General features: G+C 43.7%; 2 protein-coding genes across 2 annotated transcripts in view; one reads left to right on the top strand and one right to left on the bottom strand.

Moving 5' to 3' along the window:
- veph1 (ventricular zone expressed PH domain-containing 1) overlaps nt 1-23527 on the top strand; it is a gene marked incomplete at both ends in the record, with an annotated part of 168229 nt that overhangs the window by 16989 nt on the left and 127713 nt on the right.
- On the bottom strand, nt 8080-22364 carry ptx3a (pentraxin 3, long a). Its single transcript, XM_080731033.1, has 4 exons — nt 21962-22364; nt 16851-17010; nt 14966-15423; nt 8080-10850 (listed from the first exon to the last, which is right to left on the bottom strand). The coding sequence occupies exons 1-4, from the start codon at nt 22104-22106 to the stop codon at nt 10171-10173; spliced, it is 1443 nt and encodes a 480-aa protein (XP_080587159.1). The 5' UTR covers nt 22107-22364; the 3' UTR covers nt 8080-10170.

Below are 23527 nucleotides of genomic sequence, written 5' to 3'. Positions count from 1 at the left end.
ACCACTTTCATCCAACTTATCTTGTAAACTAGAGAATAGCTTTGGCAAAATGTCCACATTCACACATTTTACTCTCAATCAATCTAATAGGCGAATTGCAATGAAACTCACTGGAGAATTCATGCTTGCCAGACATGGTGGCCCTTACAGATTTCGGTCACCCAATGGCCAAGTAAAACCACCCTTAGGCCAAAACATCTAATTGCAAACACAATTTCTCAAAATCTAATGGGCATCAACCTATTACAAGTTGGGAGTGAGAATGGTCCTTCCCCATTCCCTAGTGGGCAGCCCTACCAGGAGCATTGGAAAATGACACAACAGGGAATTCCCATTGTGACAAAAGGGTGACGCATGTTTCCATTTTGCCTCAACTCGTCACTCTAGTGCGAGTACGGCTTGAGAATGAGAATATGTTGGGCAGAGAAACTTAGCACAGAGGTTCATCAATCGATGGCCACCCTGGAAATCACACCATAGTTCCCTCCCCAGATCCTAACCTAACCTTAAAGGCCCAGTTCAGGGAAATAAGCTATTTATTTATAGACATAGTTTATATGTAGAATTGTTGTTTCTAAACCCCTGTTAAAAAAATTGGAACTTTATATTGCAGCATTGTGATATAAGACTGCTTTACGTTTTTTAATCATAACTGGGGTGTCATATTTTAATGCTTGTCACCGTGGTGCGTAATCTGCGCATCACGGTGATAGCTATTAATTAATTACATTTGATAGGCTGCTGAATAGTCTATGAGATCAGTTACTAGGCAGCTAGCCTGGTCGCTAACGTCCACACAGTTGTTGTAACGTCCACTGTTGTTGCTGCTGCTGCAGTGCTCTCTCTCTCCCCCCCCACACACACACACACACACACACACCCACACCCCCCACACACACACAAACACACGCTCACGCGCGCGTGCATTAATCCATGCCTCCAGTCCACGGAGTTTAGCTGCTGCTAGCCTGCTAGCATTAGCCACGTCCCTCTCTCTACAGTAGCACCATTAGGTCTGTCGTCTGTGTGTGTGTGTGTGTCTGTCTCTGTGTGTGTGCGCATGCGCGCGTGCGTGCGTGTGTGTCTGCACGTCCTGTGACGACGACACGAAACACTGGAGAGTGATATTTTACTTGAGTAAAAGTATCACTACTACTGCAAAGGTTTTCAAATGCATCAAATATTTTGAAAATAGCAGATCTACAAGCTTGACACATTGTGAGCTTTTTTCTTTTATTTTTTTTTATTTGGAGAAAAAAAATATATAGCCTACTCAAGTCAAAGTACCTCAAAATGATACTTAATTAGAGTACTTGAGTAAATGTACTTAGTTACTTTTTTGAGTAAAAGTACTTTTTTAACACCCCTGAAAATGGAAGCAGATACTTCCATGAGTGGGCGTGGCTTCATGCTGTACATAGGCCACGCCCCTACAGTCCTTGGAAGACAGGCTAGAAAAATATTGTATTGGATTTCAAACATTTTAAAACCTAACTTTTCAAACTTTTTGTTTTTTTTCATCATTCAAATGTTGTCTGTTGGTTAATAATACATTACTCTGTTGTGTGACAAACTGGGAATACACTTGTTATCATCTTTATTTGACTGAACTCCCCCTTTAACCACACCAAAATCATTGTCTAAAGTAAACCATACTAGCAGTTCAACCGTAACTAATGTTCTGCTCCACTTTCTTTAGAAAATCTACTTTCTACTTTTTAATCTTCTTTCATATGGTTTGGGAATGTACTAATGTTTCCTCATTTTGGAATATGGCTGTGTTTCATTACTTTTGGAAGTTGATTTACACCTTCTTTATTTATTTTAAATGATGTGTCCCAGCTACACCTAAACTGCACACATAAGTGCATCTTCTTTGCTGGATTAACAGCAGGAAAGAAGATGGTGACTATGAGGTGGAAACTCATACCTTAACATTTCGCCAATGGCAATGGGCACCTTTTTAGATATAGTATATCTAGAATTGTCAATGGCAAGATCCGTCCTGGGAGGGGTCGGTGTGGGTTAGCTTATTTTCTTTTCTTGATCCTTTTGTTGTGTTACAGTAGTTAAGTTGTGTTTGTGTTTTACTGTATGTGCATGTATCTTTTATTCGTTTTTTTTATTCTTGATGCATCTACAATATGTATACTTTGTTATAATTGTATTGTGTTTGTGATATGATGAAGGAAACCATTGATAAAAAAAGATCTGTAGAAAGAACCCAGTGTGCATACACGCAGGCATGCGTGCACGCACGCACGCACACCAGATATCAGACAACAGACAAAGTAGGGGTGAAAGATGAAACCCTGCAGACAAGAGAGAATAGATGGCTCTGTTAAACCAAATTCACACACATTTGGAGTGCATTAATGTTGTAAATGCTGCCTGGAACAGTTTCAGACAGTTTACCCCCTGCTGTGGCATTGCTGTGGCTGAGCCAACATATTCTCCATATCTAACCCTCCCTTTGTCTCTGTGACCCCCTACCTCGCCTATCCCCTCTCTACCCCTCACTTACTCACAGTCACATCACAGGTTTACACGTGTAAGAAGAGTGTGTTAATGTTTTATTCAAGAAAAGAGAGAAAAATAAATCACACACAGTGTGAAGTGAGCTGTGCTTTTTATGAGTTAATTTCATTAGGCGTCCCACGAAGCTTGGCCAATGAGCCAAGTGTGGGACATGCATACAGTACATACATAGGTACATACCGTACATACAGGCAAAGCCAGATGTAGGAGCCGTAAGCACCGCTCAATAATAAAGAAAAGTAAGCCATTTACCATGAGAGGGAGTGGGTTGTTGGCTGATTTACCACTGTTTCAGGGTTGTGGCACGAGGCGTGGGTTGTTGCCAAACAACAACCCACGACCCTCGAATGGTAAATTGCTTTTCTGCCACTTCTACCATATAAATGAAAGAAAACACAGTTGTAACTTGCAAGGTTATTTAGTTATACAACTGCAACACAACAGTGGGCGGGGTCCATGAGCCAACTCAAGGTTGTTGACTGATTTACCACTGTTTTAAGCCAATCAGAATCCAGTATCTGAACATGTGACTACAAAAAGTGGTAGAAACAGATATTCCTAATATGAGCAAGGTAAAATACTGTATATAAGGTGCATGGTTTAAAATAAAATAAAGAAGCAGTTAAATTGTGCCTATGGTGTGTTTTGCAGGTGAGACATGATGACATCATATCAAACATGTCAGTGTATACGCAGAGCACACCTGCAGTCATATTATACGGTACATACACAATACATCATCCCATGCAGCAGCTTGTGTTGCAGAATTCTATATCTACTACTAGTCCTGTGCCCGGCGGGGTGTGCACAGTATACTGAGGGATTGAATATACGACTCTCAGAAGTAATTTTGGAGTGCCCGTTGGGCAGATCTTTATGCCCATATATGGTGTTCCATGTTGGAGTGCCTGTTGGGCAGTTCTTTATGCCCATACATGGTGTTCCGTGATCCAGGCCAGTCTGTGATCTCAGTACTATGCCGTCAGAGTTTGATGTTAGAGTATGACGTGACGTCAGAGTATGGCGTGATGTCAGCATGCAGACAAATGGTTACCATGGTGGCGAAACTGTGTAGTATCATTGATGTCAGTATGCAGATGGTCAGACGGACAGATAAGCGACCGTCAGGTCGGCAACCTCATGGTGGCGCTAGAAGAGGGGCATGTGAGAAATCAGGGGCGGAAACATACTGTATATAGACTTTGAGTTTAGAGATACTATGTACCATGTTGCATGATTTGCGTGCAAAGTCAGTAGGGGGCCTAGGGGCAGTGGCAAAATATGTTTTTTGCAAAAATCGGCCACATGGTGGCGCTAGAAGAGGCCCATGTGCAGATGTGAAGATTTTAAGTGGCATGTATGCCTATGTGTTGAGGGAATGTCTGTAGCTAATTACAAAGAAAAGGCATGTGGTGTTCATGATGAGCGGAATTTCTTTGAAAAGGGAGCAATCCAGCAAACTTTAGAAGGCAATCGGGGGGAATATGCAAAATGGTACCGATGCATGTTGCTGAGATGAGTTGCGAGATAGTGTGTACCACTTTGCTGTTTTTTTTTGTATTAGATGCAGTTGTGAACAATAGCCATATAAGATAATGTATACACCATCCATTGGCCAATCATACGGTTCACTGCAGCTCAACAGTCAGTAAGTGTGAGGGGTGGTCAGGAGATGTCTATGAGCTCTGCGTTTAAAGGCTTGAAGGCCATTGTCTGTGATGGAGTCGACCACATGCTCTGGTAGGCTGTTCCACACCTGGACAGCAGTGTTCTGTCCATTGTGCGTGTATTGGAGCCTGGGGGGCTGAGAGCATGTTCTGGCATGGCTGTGCATAAGCGGGTGGTTCGCCGTCTGATGTATGGAGGAGGGAGCATATCCTGGAGGTCCCTTGGGCAGTGGGGGGTGTGCATTTTGTACAGGACCGTAGCGGCAGCAACCTGTCTTCTCTGGCTAAGGCCATCGATGGAGAGTGTTGCACTGGCAGTGTTTTTGGTGTTGTCCCTGGAACAAAACCTTTTTCAGATGCAGGGTCCGCTTAGTTGAGAGAGAGATGAAGCAGGGACCCCCACAACCTGTTCATAGATTCCATATAGTTTAATTGTTTGACAGCACAATCATCAGTGTATTTTGGATTCATGTCAATTTGTGTTTTCAGATATTTAACCACTTGAGTCGTCATTACCTAATAAACTTTACCTTTCACTCTGTACTTAGCCAGCTCTTTTTCCCCTCTACACCAAACCTCTTTGCCGGAAATAGCCAATGTACAAGCTCACAGCACCTCGCAGCGCGAGGCGTTGTGAGCTTGTGGATCTGCCATTTTTGGCTACAGTTCTCAGAATATGGACACTAGGGTTCAAGTTGTTAATATAAAAAGGATTGGAAGATTTTTTAGAACCCCCTGTAGTAACTCTGAGGACCCCCTAGGGGTCCCGGACCCCCTGTTGAAGACCCCTGATGTACATAGCAATTTGGGGGTCCTTGACATGAATTAGTTTGAGAACAAATGCATTGGTGCACTCATTCTTTTTTTTTTTCCTGATAAGTAGCCGTTTTGTACGGCTACTTATCAGTTTGAACCGGACAGTGACGATATGTACATCACACATTTATATATAGCAGACAAATCATCTTCGTCGGGCAGAAACCTCTTATCTCCACATTTTTAGTTTCAAATTTGTATGTTTTCTTGTAAAGCCCTGCTTCACCATACAAGACTGTTGCACAAAACTAGTGAAAATAGAGGATCTACAAGTGTGCTTGTAGATCCTCTATTTTCACTATTTTAAAATCATTTTTAAAATGATAAATATAATAAAAAAAAGGTTTCCACCCGACAACAATGAAATGGAAACAGCACTTGCAGAACATCGTCGCTGTCGGGCCGAATCCATGTATCTGGATATACAAGTTTTCTACCTGACAGCAACACTAAAATATACTGTTGGCTTACAGTAAATATTATGCTTTCACACACACACATACACACACACGCACGCGCACGCACGCACACACACACACACACACACACACTACAGTACGTGCGCTTGCACATAAATCCACACGTAGCCTGCAGAACCAATAACAGATGACCTCTCTGTCCCAGCAAGCCTCACTTGAGGAAGTGGGGTGAGGTAATGAGGTTCGATTGAGGTCGAGGGCGGGCTATGTGAGGTGGTCAGTTCAAACAAAGGGTGTGTGTGTGTGTGTGTGTGTGTGTGTGTGTGTGTGTGTGTGTGTGTGTGTGTGTGTGTGTGTGTGTGTGTGTGTGTGTGTGTGTGTGTGTGTGTGTACTGCGTGTGTGTGTGTGTACTGCGTGTGTGTGTGTGTACTGCGTGTGTGTGTGTGTGTGTGTGTGTGTGTGCGTGATACAGGAAACTCCCAGCAGGATACAGTGTAAATGTTTCACTGTTAACTACAGTAAACCACATTGGACTCTTATCAAGTACACACACAGACGTGAAGGCCCCCCATTCCAAACATATTGATGATTTACAGGGAGGTTTGAATGTCCTTCCTTCTCTACCTGAAGCCTGACGTTAAAGTAGCAGTAAAGGTTCCTGTGTAGCAGCTGTTAAAGTTCTAAGTCTCTCCCCCGCTGTGACACATGCACTCAGTGCACCCCCCTGACTCATACAGTATGTTTTGGAAAATGGCAAGAAACGGTTCTGTTGTAACAGCTCATGATGAAGAATTCCAGCCTGCTTTTATACAGATTCAAACAGCAGATAATGCCTTTTAAGTTTTGTTCCACAAACATTAATAGTTTAACAGTTTTTGTGTTATCAGACTCACGTGTATGTTTCATTACTATGTGTTGGATGTAGCTTATCAGTCCTATTGGCAAAGTTAAAGTTAAAGTTAAAGTGAAAGTTAAAAATGTGCAGTTATACTGTAAGTGTGCACTGATAGGCCTTTAACATAAGCCCCCTTTCCACTACGAGGTGGAACCAGAACTTTCTAGAACCTGAACCAATTTTTTGGTTCTGGTTTTGTTTCATAGCGTACGGCCCGGTTTCAGACAAGGTTCTGGGGACCTACCTACTCTTGATGCCAACTTATGTAAAAAGAAAAAAATAATTAAAATATTACTCGTTCAGATTGTATCTAATTTCACGCAAATCGTTACTTATTATCTCTATTGTCAAGTGATCAAGACAGATCCATACGATTTTTTATATCTTCCATCATGATTGGCGAATTCCAAACATTGCTAGCCCATAATAACCTACTTGACCTGGCACTTTTTCTAGTTTCATTTATTAGTCTCAAAATTGTTCCAAGAAAAGCAGTTCCGTTCTTATCTTTGTACTGTATCTATGCTTTCAACCCTAACTTATAGACTACCCTTGAATAGCCAATCTATAAGCTCACTTATACATATTAGAAGTTGTTGGACACCAGGGTTAATGTGGTTAAACCATAAGGATTCAGTAATCAGTGGTCAGCAGAAGTCATAAGTGAAATACTAAACATCTAATGTTCCTTACATTCATTCCTATTTTTAAAATAGTAAAGAAATAGGTATACCTATTTTTTGTATTATTCTGCTTCTTACAGTAGGAAGGCTGTGTGGGTGAAAGTGTAGGTAGGGCTGTCACAATTATTACATAATCGTCTAATCGTGATTATTTGACATAATCGTGATTATTTTTCATAATCGTCATAATCGTTTCCATGTCAAAAATAGAGGAAATAGCAGATCTACAAGCTCACAACGCGTCGCGATGCGACGCGTTGTGAGCTTGTAGATCGGCTATTTCCACTATCAATGTTCTTTTTTAAGTATAAAGTTGTCAAATATGTCAGTAATTTCTTTGTATATTTAGCTTATGTGTCATATCTACCATGTGTAATTCAACGCCTAAAAGCCAAACATAAATGTAATTGTCAACGACAAAAACACAATTAAATCGTTAATCGCTATTATTTGAGAGAAAATTAATCATCATGTAAAATGCCATAATCGTGACAGCCCTAAGTGTAGGACAGAGAGACCCCGGAGAAAAGGGTCTGGATTTAACCTTAGAACCCTAGAGTAGAGTAGTCTTCTACACTACGTTTGGAGAACATGCCTTGATATCTTAGATCAGAGGTTTTCAACCCTTTTCATATCAAGGTTCAATATTTATTCTGTATTTGAGCCACGGCCCACCATTTGATGAGATTTAGCCTATAGACCCAAAACATAGAATATTTTGTCGTCATTGGATAAGATTTCGTCTACAGTGCCATACTGTATTGAAGTAATGCAGATGTTTAACAATAATTTAACTCTTGAGAGCGTTAAATGAAACCAAATAGACCAGTAAGGGTCCATTTGGTTTCATTTTACACTCTCCATTTACATTCTCCATTTACACACACCATTTTAAAAGTTGTAGATTTTATTAATAAAATTCCTCTCCATCCCACCAATCACGTAATGAAAAAAATAAAAACATTTATGTACAAATACATTCAATCTTACGTGTTAAAAAGATCAATAAAAACGGCAAACACAATTTACATTATTGTACAAGTCACATTAGATTACCCAATATTAGACTCTGTAAACATTGTCCACAGCTTCTCTTTTCAAATTCTAAACCATTTTATCCCAAAATGGATGTGAAGCTAGCTAGTATCATCAATATCTATTGGCACAAATTATTTAAAACTCCAAGAAACAAAAACATGAAAACAAACACAATCCCTACAATTATATGAAAACTACGAAAAAGAAATGACAAGACAGCCAAACAAAACAAGATTGTCTGTCTCATAGGAATGTAAACATTCTGAGGAATACAAAGTTGCAAATGCAAATGTTTCAAAATACACTTTAAAAAGCTTAAACAAAAATGAAGAGTCACTTTTTTAAAAGAAATTAATGTAACTGTCTTTTAAGCTTCTCTATTAGCAGGCTATGCTCTAAAGGACTCATGCACTATACTGTACAGCAGTTTTAGCCTGCATTAATATATCAAATAGGACGTTGTACGGCATACATTTACTGTACCACATTAGAGTTAATCTCTTTAACTTTTCATTAACTATTCATTTAACTTACAAAAATGTCTTTGAAGGATGGAACAACCTTTCCTTTATTTTTTACACTAATCTTTCATAATGTAGTCATTGTAGGAGTCATATATGCACATACTCAGAAAAGGCACTTTGGAAATTCAAATGTTTTTTTTTCTCCCTCCCCACCCGGCAAAACCAGTCAGGTAGAAACCTTGTATCTCCAAATTTATTTTCTTTTTCCCCCCTTTTTCATAAAGGATTGCCTTTTTTCACTTGATTTCTTTATGAAAATAGCCGATCTACAAGCTCACAACATATTGCTATTTTTGAACATGGTTGAAAATGGGTTTTATAAACATTTAATGAAAAGTATTCTGAAATTTCCCCCCAGGACCCAAACTAGTGAAAATAGCAGATCTACAAGCTCACAAGAGTTCGGCTATTATACTTCTTAATAAAAATGTGTCCGCAAACCACAAATGGGTCCCAACAGTGGATTAAATAATAACTATGTTGGATCCATTGGAAGGTGCTTTTTTTTACCCATTTCCCGATAAGTAACTATTTTGGACATTAAGGTTTCCACCCGACAGTGACAGACAGTGATGACAGGTGCAGGCAAGGTATCAGATGGTGGACTGTCTCCTGTACATTTGACACTCAAGTCTTTATTCTTCGCACTTTTTAGCATGGCATATTTGATCACTCTCATCTACTGGCTCAGTAAATAGTCACTAAATAGACCTTTAACAATAAACTTTCCAGTCCTATTTAAATCTTTGGTAAACCACTGTGTTCTTCAAAAGTTACATTTTAAATGTTATCATTATTATGTTATTGCAGTGTGTGTGTGTGTGTGTGTGTGTGTGTGTGTGTGTGTGTGTGTGTGTGTGCGTGTGCGTGTGTGCGCATTTGTGTGTGTGTGTGTGTGCGTGTGCGTGTGCGTGTGTGCGCATTTGTGTGTGTGTGTGTGTGTGTGTGTGTGTGTGTGTGTGTGTGTGTGTGTGTGCGCGTGTTACAGCCTCTGGCTGTCATAATAATTACATGTTGAATATGATAAGCATCCCACCAAAGAAGTTCAGTATCTCACAGCATTGGCTCTCTCCATTTGAACTTGCTGTCTGGCAGCATCCGCGTTCATGAAGATAATGATGATATAACTGAGATGATGATACTCTTGGCATTAATTAAACAACGATTATGACAATCATGCGGATAACAATGATGATGATAAATGATGAAGACATTGATGATTAAAACAATTACAAAAAATTTAGTCACTGATATGACAATAGTGATGATTGATGAGGGTGATCGGAATGATTATGAAAGCATTTGTGAGTTGGTTTGTCCCTGCTGCTGGCTTCAGAGTAAAAGTCTTTATGATGTGGTTGAGATCAATGATGATGTGGATGATGCTAGCGATGCAAGCCCTGTAGTCCATTAGTTCAGTGGTTCTCAAAGCGATGGTAGTTAGCAACCAAATAGGTCTGTAACTCTTGAGAGTGTATAGATGGAACCAAATCTGGTTCTACCTGTTCACCATCAGAGTTATGGGGGTCAGCGGCTTAATGCATGCCAAACCGGGGGTCGTTGAAATGAAACGGTTGAAGAATCAGGGTTTAGTTGACAAGCTGAGCTCCTCCGTGGGGCACCATCTCCGTCACCCCCCATGCCACCACATTCCCCCTCAGCGCGCACCCCTCGCCCTCCCGCAAAGCCCGCTGGGAGATCTCCTCCTCCGACAGCACGCGATCCCACACGTTCACGCCGGTTATCTTCCCCGCGAACGCCAGCTGGGGATCGAACTCCCAGTCTTCGAGCCCCGATGTGTGAGGCCTGCGCCCCGGAGAAGCAACATTGGGATCGGGGCAGCAGCCGTTCCTCTCCTGCCCCAGCTGGAGTGACCCCCTGCCGGGCAGGACGTGGCCCTCGGCCACCCCGGGCGCAGAGGCCACCTTCTTTCCGTCGGCCCATAGCGACGTCAGGCCCTGGTGGGAGCTCCACGCGCCGCACAGGTGGAGCCACTCGGGGGCTCCGCCCGTTCTGACGATGCCCCGCGCCTCCACCAGGTGCGCTTCTCCTCCCACGGTGAAGAGCACGGAGCTGCCGCTGAGCAGCAGCTGGATCTCGTAGGGGTTCCGGCGCGTTCCGTAGGAGAACAACACAGTCCTGTTGAAGACGGCGGTGGGCTTGACCCACAGGCAGGCGGTGAAGGAGGACAGGGACAGGGGGACGTCGGGTATGACGGAGGTGTACATGCGACGGGAGCGCATGGGGAAGAGGAGGGCCATATCACAACCTAGACGGGGAGAACAAAAACAGACTTCTGTTACTTTCATCACCCAACACATGCGCTACTCATTTGAATATTGATATGGAAGGAGAGGCAGGTTTAGTAAGAGAAAGAGATAGTTGTACGTTTTCTTTTTGTGTCTAAAATGGGAATGTGGGCACTGGTAGAGGGGCTGCTGAGAGGGCTATCTCTCCCTCTTTTTCTCTCTGTGTCTGTCTGTCTCTCAGCTTTCTAGGCCCCAGGGTTATTAGTTTGATCTTTTCCCCTTGCAGAGAGGTCAGAGCCAGATAAGCATCTCTCTCACTGGAATTTGTGTCTTATGCGGTACACCTGAAGTTGAACTCGACTAACCACAGTGGGTTACAATACCCCATAACATAAATATCATGGTTTGTTTAGATAGACCCTTGGAACATCCATGTGTCCCATAGATCAGTGTTCCTCGAGGGGGTTCCTTGTGGACCCTTACAGGTTATGGGGGTCTTTATAGGGTAAAAAAAGGATAGAAAATTGCATAGATTGCACATTTTTTAGAAAGAGCTCTACAGTATATGTTATGTAGTCTATTGATATTTGTTACAGTATGTATAGTTATGTTTTGATCTTGTGACTTTTGTCATGTTGTTTAGTGTTTTTTGTTGAGGACCGCAATGGAAATAAGCCGCCAGGCTTTCTTGTTTCTACGTCCTCGGTGATGCATTGACTGTATGTCAGAAAGTGCCCTGTGCTCTTCTTTATGGCACTAAAATCAATCAATCAATCAATTTGAAATTAAGATGGTTGAGAATCACTGCCATAGAAGTGACACGCTCACTGGGGAAGCTACTTTGTTGACTGCTTTGTACAACTACACCTTTTGGCTATGAGAAGTGCGTTCATATTACCAAAGTGCTGGTCCAACTGCTTTTGACTTTTTATTCATCTTGCACAATTCAAATACATCACAGCACTTTTGAACCACTTTCAACCGGGCATGTCATTATATGCGAACATTTTCAAAGGTTTTACTGTTTTCTCTTTGAAAATGTCTTGACCTTCAAGTTAAAGGGGGCCTGTCACCTAAAGGGTTACTGTATCATACTATTATAATTTCGGGGCTGACAGCGGACCTTTAAGGTTTGTATGGATATTAAGAATTGTTATTAACTCTTAGCTGGAGCTGAAGGTCAGATGTGCGGTTGCAGGTGAAAGACCCCCCCCCCCCCCCCCTCTCTCTCTCTCTCTCTCTCTCTCTCTCTCTCTCTCTCTCTCTCTCTCTCTTTCCTCACACCCATTGTCCAGGCTGTGTGTCTAGCTGTCTAGCTGTTTTACAACATCATTCACGTTCCCCACCCCAACACACACTATATGGATTGGAATAGTGTAGCTTTAAAAAAAGAAGATACGTGCGTGCGTGTGTTTGTGTGTGTACACAGTATATTCCTCTGTGGGGGGCCTTCGGTGGGATTTAGCTTCCATGAGATGATGCATCAACCGCAGCTCAAACAACGAGAGTTATGAGTTGACAGGAAAACTCAGTGGGAGGTATGAGTCGGATTGTGTGTGCGTGCGTGTGTTGTGCGCGCGCGCGCGGTGTGTGTGTTTGTGTGTGTGTGTGCGTGTGTGCGTGTGTGTGTGTGTGTGTGTGTGCAAGCCCGCCGCGCATGTATAAAAGTGAATGTGCATGTTTATGCTTCTGATAATTACATGTAAGTTGTGGTAACCTTTTTTTTTTTATCATTATTTACATCAGTACAGCTTTTATCATGTTTCATCTCCCCATCTGTCAGTTGTCATCTCTCTCTCTCTACAATATACTGTACATCTCTCTCTCTCTTTCTCTCTCTCTCTCTCTCTCTCTCTCTCTCTCTCTCTCCCTCTCTCTCTCTCTCTCTCTCTCTCTCTCTCTCTCTCTCTCTCTCTCTGTCTCTCTCTCTCCCACTCACTGGTTCTTTACCAGAGACCACAGTCCCTAAATATTGACATTTTATCTCAGGTTTCTTCCTCCTTAGGGAACGGTGGAGAAACAATCATTTTGTACATGCTCTCTCTCTCTCTCTCTCTGTGTGTGTGTGTGTGTGTGTGTGTGTGTGTGTGTGTGTGTGTGTGTGTGTGTGTGTGTGTGTGTGTGTTAAAACGGACCCCATCTGGTTCTGCTTTCCTGAAGTACTTTGGTGTGGTTTCAGTGCCGACCTGCTAATGATTATGCCTCCCTCCGCTCTGTATCATGTAGGCCAGTCTTACATTGTTGGGCTTTATAGACACGGTGTGTGTGTGTGTGTGTGTGTACGTGCATGCTTGCATCAGCATTTATGCCATACATACTGTACTATCTTGTGTATGCGGTTCACGTGCCTCTTAAGTGTGCCTATTTGTTTGCTTTAAAAGTGTGTCCGTGTGCATGTCTGTGTGCGTGCGCGTGTGTACCGGTATGTGTGAGTGCAAGAGCTGAGTAATGTAACCTAAACAGTGTTGGGGTTTTTATTTGCCTAATGTGGCGGAGCAGAGCTTGCTCACTGAACGGGCCCGGCGCCTCCATAGGAGCAGACATGAGCTGTGTTCACTCACTCTCTCTCTCAGCCTCTGTTCATCAACCTTTTAATCTTACATTAATATTAGTCACTGTTTGATCCACATGCCAATGCAGGGCAGCTGTGGCCCAGGCCAGCTAGCTAATCACATGACGTGAGTCAAACCAGAACAGACACATGTCGGGGGAGCACCATCACCTGGCCTCTTAACCCATATGGGCCTAGAATTGTTTAATGATTTAACCATTGAAAAATAGCAGATTGTAGATCTGCTATTTTTGAAAATTTGTGATTATGTTTTGGTCTTTGAATATATATTTTTAAACGCGAACATTTGTAACTCAAATATTTGCTTCTGGGTGGTCCCTGGAACAACATGTTTTGAGGTCCGCAGCCAAATACATGTAATTTTGGGGGTCCTTGACGTGAAAAAGTTTGAGAACCACTGATTTAGATGAAGGATTTAGAAGACATTTATAGAATCAAGTAAAAAATATTCAAAGACTTGCACAAATGTTCACGGTTTAAAAAAAATAGCAGATCTACAAGCTCACAGCGCGGCGCTCGGTGCCATGCTGTGAACTTGTATATCTGCTATTTTGTAATAGTTAAAGCATAAAATAATGGTTAAAGTGGTTAAAATCTAAAGTGACACAGATTTGCGTTCAGGTCTAAACCACCAGCATCCATATTCTGTTATGGAACATTCACCAAAAGTAGCTCATTGTAAGCGTGTAGATTGGCTATTTTTGCCGAAGCGATTTGGTGTAGACTGAGAAAGAAAAGCAGTCCAAGTACAGAATCCACTCAGGTGCTTAAGTGGTTAAAACAGGGCCTCTGATATCCATGCCAAATGGACTCTTATGGATGTCCAGATGCATGGCGATTCTGGTCCTGGTGATCTGTGTTTTCCGGATATGTCATGCCCTAATCAGAATGATCACGAGGCTGTACAGAGTGTATTTCTGAGATCAGTCTGAGGTTCAGCCAATGAGGATTAGACAATGGCGCCATCAACTCGGGACCAGAGGGTCCGAAGATCTGGGCTGTGGCTGGATGAGGTGTTTTGTTTCATTTGAGAAAATGGAACAGAATGGTCCCATAACATCGCTTTGTAAAGGAAGCATTTTATAAATTCATCCTGGGGTGTACAGATGGACAGTGATGTTACTGAGTGAAGGGATAGGTTGTTAATTGATAGAGCCAGTCCGAAATATCCATATATCCATATATAAAATCTGGCATTGGTCGGAATCTAACAAGAACCAACGTAAATTGATAGGTGTCCAGATAGACGGTAATGTTACTGGGGGAAGGGATAGGTTGCTTCTTGAGGAGCCTGAACAGAGCCAGAGGAAATGGAAAAAGGTATTTAGGACAAAGATGGGCAGGATGTCCTGGAACGTTGCGTGGCCTGGGTGTGTCTCATGTTTCTGTTTGGAACGTGACCCAAATGTGTCAACACAGGAAAAAGATGACACACAGGGGTGGAGGTCAAAAGGCTGGTCTGGTCTTGGCGTAAGGGGAAGCAAAGAGATAGACAAACCAAGAAGAGTGAAACAGAGAAAAGATGAAAGGGAGGGAGCTGGCAGAAAAAACATAGTATCTTACCTGCAGGCAGGAATCTCTGCCTCGACGACCTCGTGGCCTGCTCCAGTGCTGCTCTGGTCTCCTTCAGCTCTGTTACCACGGCCGCCAGGGTCTTCTCCAGAGCTCCCACCCCTTCTGGCGAAGTCACTTCCTGTTTCTGTGTGCCTCCATCTCCTCTTTCTGGAGCCTGGAATCGCAGCTTGGGGTTGGCCAGCGGCTCTGGTCCCTGCCCCAAACAGCTGGTCTCCAGCTTGGCGAGCCGAGAGGCTTGCATCCGGGACATGGACAAAAGCTGGTGCAGTGAGGCCTCCAGCTGACTCTGAGAGGTAGATCCAGATGTGCCGACGACGGCGTTCCCGGAGTCCCGTTGGTTGAGGTGCTCCAGGGTCTCCCGTAAACGGGTCTCCAACTGCAGGGACATCCTCCTTCCTGCGGTCTCCACGGCGACGCCGCAGGCTCCTCCGTACTCAGCAACAAACCTTATGAGTGGGAAATGAAAGGTTGTATGTTCAGATGTGCTTCATTCACACGCAGGGACATGCTGGGCCCCTGATTCAGCCCGGGAAAAAGAGTCGGAGAGGCCTTCATTGCACGCTATAGAGAGAGAGATCTCTCTCTATAGCTCTGCTGCCAATTACACGAGTTATATTTCGTCGTTGTCGGGTGGAAACCTTGTACGTCCAAAACCGTTTGTTTTGTATTTATCATTTTAAAAATGATTTAAACTAGTGAAACTACTTTTGTGCAACGGCCTTGTATGATGAAGCAGGGCTTTGCTTTGCGAAAAAATGTACAAATTTGAAACTTGGAGATACAAGGTTTCTGCCCGACAGTGACGATTTACTTTGTTGGCCGCCCAGCCCCCAAAATGGAACGAAGGCCGACATTTTATTTTTATTTTTTTTCCAAATGGCCGGCCTGGGCCGGCCAGGGAATGAACCGGCCGTTCAGGAGTTGTCCCGCTTTTCCCAATGGCCAGCATGTCCCTGATCACACGCCTAATACCCACATTAACCTAGTTTAGTATAATTCAGTTACAGCTGTGGTTCTCAACCTTGGATCAAGTCCCACTTGAAAATCTCCCAAGTGTTCGGGGCCCACCCATCTGACCACTTAATACAGTCAGATGGGTGGACCACGTGCATTTTCAGAGCATGCTTCTTTTAATGATCAATTATACAACAGGTAGTTCCGACGAAGCAATCTGATTGGTTGAAATAGCTCTCTACCCATGCAAATAATGAGCACTACTGCACAGTCTCATCAAGCGAAAGAGCTGAAGCGCTCCCTCTCCCCACACTATGCTAGGTGGCTAGGCTTGAAGTTTTCATGTGAAGTTCAGGGACATAGTAGATAATGTGGCATTAAAAAATTACAAATTCCTATCAAATATCTTAATTACAATTAAAAGAAGCTGAGGTGTTTTTTTTTTATGGGCAGCTGTTGTATAATCGCAATATTACACTCAAGGGTCTGCCTTATCGTGGTTATTTGCACTTCAGCCCTGCCTATGGAACTTGCCTTCGGCTCGTTCCTGCAGCAAGGCTGGCCACAATAATGCATCCCCTCTTGTATAATATTGCTTAATTAATTGATTGTGTTCTGGCTTAACCTGACTCCGCCAGATGGTGGCTTATTGAGTTCCTCATACAGCCTCCATCTGGTAAAGAGATTGGTGCTACACCAAACAGCGGCTGGTTTGAACCAATCAGAAGCAGCTACGGGGCTAACCCTAACCCTGAGCCAGGAACTCAATACGCCACCATCTGGCGGAGTCAGTTAGTATTTTGACAATTATTTGGGGCCACTTGCAATACCCTCACAGGCCAGTGGTCCCCGGCTGACAGGTTGAAATCACTGATATAGTTAGGCCTATTAATAGTAGTACTCTGTTTGTCCAACTCACCTCAGCATCTCTCCACGAAGTGAGCCCAACTCCACCTTGACGATGTCATCAGCGTACTGCAGTAGCATGTTCTCTCGCATTTGACTGTTCTCCAGCATGGAGAAGAGCTTGTCCCATTTGGTCAGGTCCGGGGACTTACAGGGAGTTGGACTTGGTGTGGCTGAAGGAATTAAGAGAAGGAGGGTAAGAACAAAGTGAGAGAGAGAGCAATGTTATGTTCAAAAATGCTGTTGGGGAAAAATAGGCTGTTGATGAACGTGTTGACCCGCCAGCTTGTTGTTCTTCACTCAGCCCTGCCTTGTATGTTTTGACAGATGAGCGTCTGTCAGCGGTTCTAAAACCTTTCGAGCAGAGATCCTGTAACGAGCGAACCGCTCCTACATCTGGCTTTGTCCGTTTGTCTGTAGAAAAGGGGTCGCCCAGGCGGTCACATTGGCCAAGCTTTGCAGGACCCTTGATGAAATGAACCCAAAAGCTAAATAGGACTGCTCACTTCACTTATTTCAAGGAACCCCATAATGTAAACTAATGGACCCATTGGTTCCATTTGTTTACGCTCAGAGTTACAAATGTTTTCAGGGTCCATCTCTCTCTGCATTTAGAAGCCCCGCAGGTAACCCTGAAAATAAAACCCTGGGCACCGAGGCTACCCTGAGGGTAACCTGGACCCCACTCACACACCGCGAAGAGCAGCCTCTCCAGCTTAAAAGAACATCATGGTCTTAGTGAGCAAGAGTAGCCGTGTGAGGGTGAGGACGGGTGACGACAGGAAGAAGTGGAGGGAGGGAGAGAGATTAAGAAAGCAGGCAGGATGCTGAGGTTTGTGTTTGGGGTGGGGTGGGGTGGGGCGGGTGGGTTACCACACAAACCAGATAATCTTGCAACATCCTTCAAGTGTGTCTTTGACTTGAAAGGGACGTGTTGATTAATTTGTCTTGTGAGGTTCAGGAGAAAGGGGAAGGAATAGGGCTGCATTGTGAATCTCACCTCACAAACCGTGGGAAGATAACAGGAGAAGACAGGAGACTCATAATCAGATCATGATCAGAATCAGTTGCATTATTCCCCAAGTTCAATACAAAGAATTGCTGACAGGCTTGGTATTAAAAACAGGCATTTATACTGTAAAAGGGAGAACAAGGGCACCTTGTTTGTTTCCTTAACTTTTTTTCCTTGCTCTTTTAATACCTGCATAATGCCTTTGCAGGTATTACAGATTTGAAGAACTTTTCAAACGAGGTTTTGGCACAGAATTGAAAGGTTTATGTGTTAAGACTCAAAGCAGCAGTCTCAGCTCTCTTGGTGTTATTGTACAGGATGTGGAAAATGTGTCAGATGTGATAAGGACCTGTCTTGTGTTTTGTTTTAATAAGATTTTAAGATAAGCCCTTGGCCCTTGATCCCGTTGGACTTCTGCTGGACTACTCCCTGTGGAGCACTCATGGGAATACTGAGACCTTAGTCTTACCCACTAATGTTGAGATTATCATAGTATAATCTTTCATGTACATCATCTGTGGTTTGTGATGCTATGGCTTTGTTGACCTTACTGGTTTAGCTGGTCAGGTTTTGCTGATACTTCTGGTGTGCAATCTAATTGAAAAACGATCTTTCAATGTTTTCTCATTCACGCAAACTACCGAACAAACCACAAGTTAAGAGCCTTCTTTTTTGCCAATTGTACAATCTCACAACGCCTTGCATCACGGCATGTAATACAAAACGTTTTTTGTAATTTTTTGGTAAGTAAGCAAAAAGTAGATCATTCTCGTAGCTGATTTTCATTTGACTTGACTGTGTATTTTCTTCGGTATCCATGGCTTGACACGCCTGTCCCTTCCTCCAGTCTAGGGACTGTGTTGACCTTCTTCTCTGTCTCTCACTTTCTTTCTTCTTTTCTCTCTCTTTCACATGGTACTTAACTTTCCAAATAACTGTGGTCTTTTTCTTCTTTTTTTGTTTTGTTTATTTATTCTAATTGTTTTGTTTGTTTATCTTCCTTCCTTCCTTCCTTCCTTCCTTCCTTCCTTCCTTCCTTCCTTCCTTCCTTCCTTCCTTCCTTCCTTCCTTCTTCCCTTCCTCCCTTCCTTCCATCCTTCCTCCATATCTCATGCCCTGGCCAGTGGTGGAAAAAGTACCCTAATCTTTTACTCAAGTAAAAGTATCAATATTACACTGTAGAAGTACTCTGTTACAAGTAAATGTCAGACATTCAAAATGTACTTGAGTAAAAGTACAAAAGTATTGGCATCAAAATATACCAAAAGTAAAAGTACAAAAAAATGTTTGAAAATAGCAGATCTACAAGCTCACAACGCGTCGCGATGTGAGCTTGTAGATCGGCTATTTTCAAATAGCCAAGGTATAAAATAGGGCTAAAGTGGTTTATGTATGTTTTTTAATATTATAGTTTATATCGGCAGTAAGTAAGTAACCAGTAACTAAAGTTTTCAAATAAATGTAGTGGAGTAAAAGTACAATATTTGGATCCGAGATGTCATGGAGTAGAAGTAAAAGTATTGTCAATTGGAAATATTCAAGTAAAGTACAAATAACTCGAAATTGTACTTAAGTACAGTACTTAAGTAAATGTACTTAGTTACTTTACATCACTGGCCCTGGCAGGCCGAAAGCGACTAACTGGCACCCTGCACCTTCATCTTCTCGCCAGTGCTTGTAATTCGTGTGTTGTGTTTCGCTAGTTTCCATCATTTGTTACACAGCCACTGCTCATTCTCACCTTTAATGATCCCAGGCCTTGCCCAGAAGAAAGAAGAAAGCACCGTGGCTTGTTTACTGCTGAGGCACCAATTACAAAGCCTGCCAGTTTAATACACAAACAAATGCTAACTCATGCAAAAAAGGCTTTTGCACTCAGGGACCACATCACATATGCACGCACGCACGCACACACACACACACACACACACACACACACACACACACACACACACACACACACACACACACACACACACACACACACACACACACACACACACACACACACACACACACACACACACAGCACCTCTGTGCTTACACATACCCCACCACCATCCCATTTGGGAATGCACATAAACAAACATGCATTGCAGAGTCTATTCCTTTCATACACACTTTCTCATCTCTCTCTCTCTCTCTCTCTCTCTCTCTCTCTCTCTCTCTCCTTCTCTCCCTCTCTCTCTCTCTCTCTCTCTCTCTCTCTCTCTCTCTCTCTCTCTCAGGGCTCAGGGTCTCTCTCAGTTTCTCCCGCTTTCTCTTCTCTTCTCTCTCTCGCTCTCTCTCTCACACACACACACACACACACACACACACACACACACACACACACACACACACACACACACACACACACACACACACACACACACACACACACACACACACGCACACACACAACAGATGGCTTCGAAATCAGGTGAGAGAAGAATCCCATAATTGAATAGCACAGTAACACTATCCTTCAGACTATTGAGCAGTCATTCATGCGCTGTTACAGTATGTACTCTCTTCCCAGCAGGGAGCTAAAAAGCCCCAGGCTCATCTCAGTACACACACACACACACACACACACACACACACACACACACACACACACACACACACACACACACACACACACACACACACACCGTGACACCATGTACTGAATCTCTTTTTGACCCTGGAGCCCTGCTGTGATAGACCTACAGTATAGATGCAGTGTTGTGTAGTGTTTCTCCATTCAGTGTCAGTTCACATACGGTCCACTCATTTGGTGACATCTGTACACTCTCAGCACTCTCAGAGTTAAATGAACACGGTGTAATAAGAGCCTTTGCTTGTGTGCTCTGCTGAGCACACAAGCAACTGCTGAGTACTTGATGCTTCTATCACATGTGAAAGAGTTGCCCTCAGTGTCAATCTGTTGCCATACAGTACATGTCATACATGCTGTACATCAATGAGACTCAACACACACACACACACAGGCACACGCACGCACGCACACACGCACGCACGCACGCACGCACGCACGCACGCACGCACGCACGCACGCACGCACGCACACACACACACACACACACACACACATACACACACACACACACACACACACACACACACACACACACACACACACACACACACACACACACACAGCCAGAGTGTAAAGAGTCTACAGTATACATGTACGTCTGTTCACACATGAAGACTTTATCTCACAAGACCCTATATGCCTGTTTGTGTGTGTGTGTGTGTGTGTGTGTGTGTGTGTGTGTGTGTGTGTGTGTGTGTGTGTGTGTGTGTGTGTGTGTGTGTGTGTGTGTGTGTGTGTGTGTGTGTGTGTGTGTGTGTGTGTGCGCGCGCGTGTGTATGTATGTATTTGTTTGTTTGTTTGAGAGGGATATTGTGTACTACATTACAATACTCCCTTAGCAACATTACACTGTAAATACAAAACATACTGTGACTTCACCTAATGTCCATGTTTAGCAATGGAAACGAAGATACTTTCCCAGCATCCATATTCTGGAGGGAGCATTGGCCCACATTGTGAGCTTGCATCTTTCTTGGCGAAGGGATTTGGTGTAGGCAGAAACAAGTGGATAAAGTACAGTTGTTGTAACCCAAGTCCGGTTCTCTTAGACTAGAGGGTGGTTAATTCACACTCAGAAGATGCATCTAACACACCTGCACTCCTGACACAAAAGGTTTTGTTCTTATTGTTGATGATGACATTATCGTTCTCAACAATAATTACACTAGACTAGTGGTTTGAAACTTGAAATGTGAAGGTCCCCTTATCTTACAAATGGAACAAACTTACAAATAAAGTTACAGATTTGTAAGGGTCAATTTAGACCCCCATAATGGAACCTAGAGAGCCCCTGAAATCCACTTTGAGAACCACTGCACTAGACCATGAAGGCCAAGTCATCAGGGATCATTTGAACGTATCTATTTGTAATTCTTAGACTGAACTGTACAAATGTAACCGAATGGACCCATAAATACAGGTCCATTTGGTCACAGATATCTTAACGTGTACCAAATTGACACTGGGGGTTTTCGCGGTGTAGAGCCACAAAGTCACTGTCACAAGACATGGTAGGCTATAAACGTACCTTCTTGCGTGTCTCCCTCTACGATATCGTTGTAGATGTAGGCGTCATCGTACTTGACCTCGATATAGTCCTCAGAGGCCACAGATGATGACCACACAAACACTGACAGCAGGCACACGGCCTGGGGAACACTCCACCGAAACATGCTGCTGCGCCGCACTCCTCTCCCTGCACGTGTGTGCGTGTGCGTATTATAAACAGGCTGTGTGCGTACGTGCGTATTTGTGCGTGTCTGCGTGTGTACGTGTGTATGTATGTGTGTGTGTACTGTATGTGCAGACTGTGCGCTTGTGTCTGTGTCTGTGTTTGTGTGTGTCTGTGGTCAAATAGTGTGACAGTCAGAGTGTGTCTGTGGTTGTTCTTGTCTGCTGCTATCTAAGCAGTGTCTCCTCTCCTGGGCTGCTGTTTCTGTGTCGCTCTGCTTCTCTCTGTGTTGCCTCCTATAGGAGCTCAGGTCCAACCTCTGTCTCGCTTTTTCAACCCCCTGGTCTCTCACACACGGCTTGTCCCTCCCTTCTGACTCTCTCTCTCTTCATTCTCTCTCTAACTCTCTCTCTCTCTCTCTCTCTCTCTCTCTCTCTCCCCCTCGGCCTCAAATGCTGAGCAATCCCTTGGCAGAAAGCCTGGCAGCGTAGAGCTCTGCAGCCAGCCAGGGGGTGAGTTAGGGGGTGGGTTCTGCTCAGGCTATGTAAACACACACACACACACACGCACGCACGCACGCACGCACGCACGCACGCACGCACGCACGCACGCACACACACACACACACACACACACACACACACACACACACACACACACACACACACACACACACACACACACACACACACACACACGCATGCACAACGCGTCGGGCCCAGCCTAGTGAGTGAGGCAGTGAGTAATGCGTCGTTGGAGGTAGCATGTATGTCGTAATCAGATATAGCTTCAGCTTCCGCGAGTCACAGAGAAAGAAAGAGAGAGAGAGAGAGAGAGATGTATGAGGAGGGGGAGAATGGGAAGATGAGGAAAGGTGGAGAAACCAAAACTTTCCTAATGTTCACCCCATGCTGAGAATGTGTGTGTGTGTGTGTGTGTGTGTGTGTGTGTGTGTGTGTGTGTGTGTGTGTGTGTGTGTGTGTGTGTGTGTGTGTGTGTGTGTGTGTGTGTGTGTGTGTGTGTGTGTGTGTGTGTGTGTGTGTGTGTGTGTGTGTGTGGGGTTGAATGGGACCCAGACACGATGGGCTTCTAAATGGAGATATTGTTCTCTTGCTTCTCTGTTTATTTATTTATTTGTCAGCCTAAATGTGTGCATGTTTGTGTGTGTGTGCGTGCGTGCGTGCGTGCGTGCGAGCTTGCGTGCACAGGTGTGTGTGTGTGTGTGTGTGTGTGTGTGTGTGTGTGTGTGTGTGTGTGTGTGTGTGTGTGTGTGTGTGTGTGTGAGAGAGTGTGTGTGTTTCAAGGGGATGGAAGTAATAACTTCCTCATGGGATTTTAGGATTTGCCCCCTCTCCTGCTCTCACATGCCCCGTCTCTGTCTGTCTCTCTCAGTCTTTCTGTTTTCCATTTGGTCCTCTCTCT

The sequence above is a fragment of the Nannobrachium achirus genome (genome assembly GCF_963921795.1).
Source record: "Nannobrachium achirus genome assembly, chromosome: 8".
In the NCBI taxonomy this organism is placed as follows: Eukaryota; Metazoa; Chordata; class Actinopteri; order Myctophiformes; family Myctophidae; genus Nannobrachium; species Nannobrachium achirus.
Note: the sequence above shows the minus strand (reverse complement) of the source record. Positions and strands in the feature narration are given on the sequence as shown.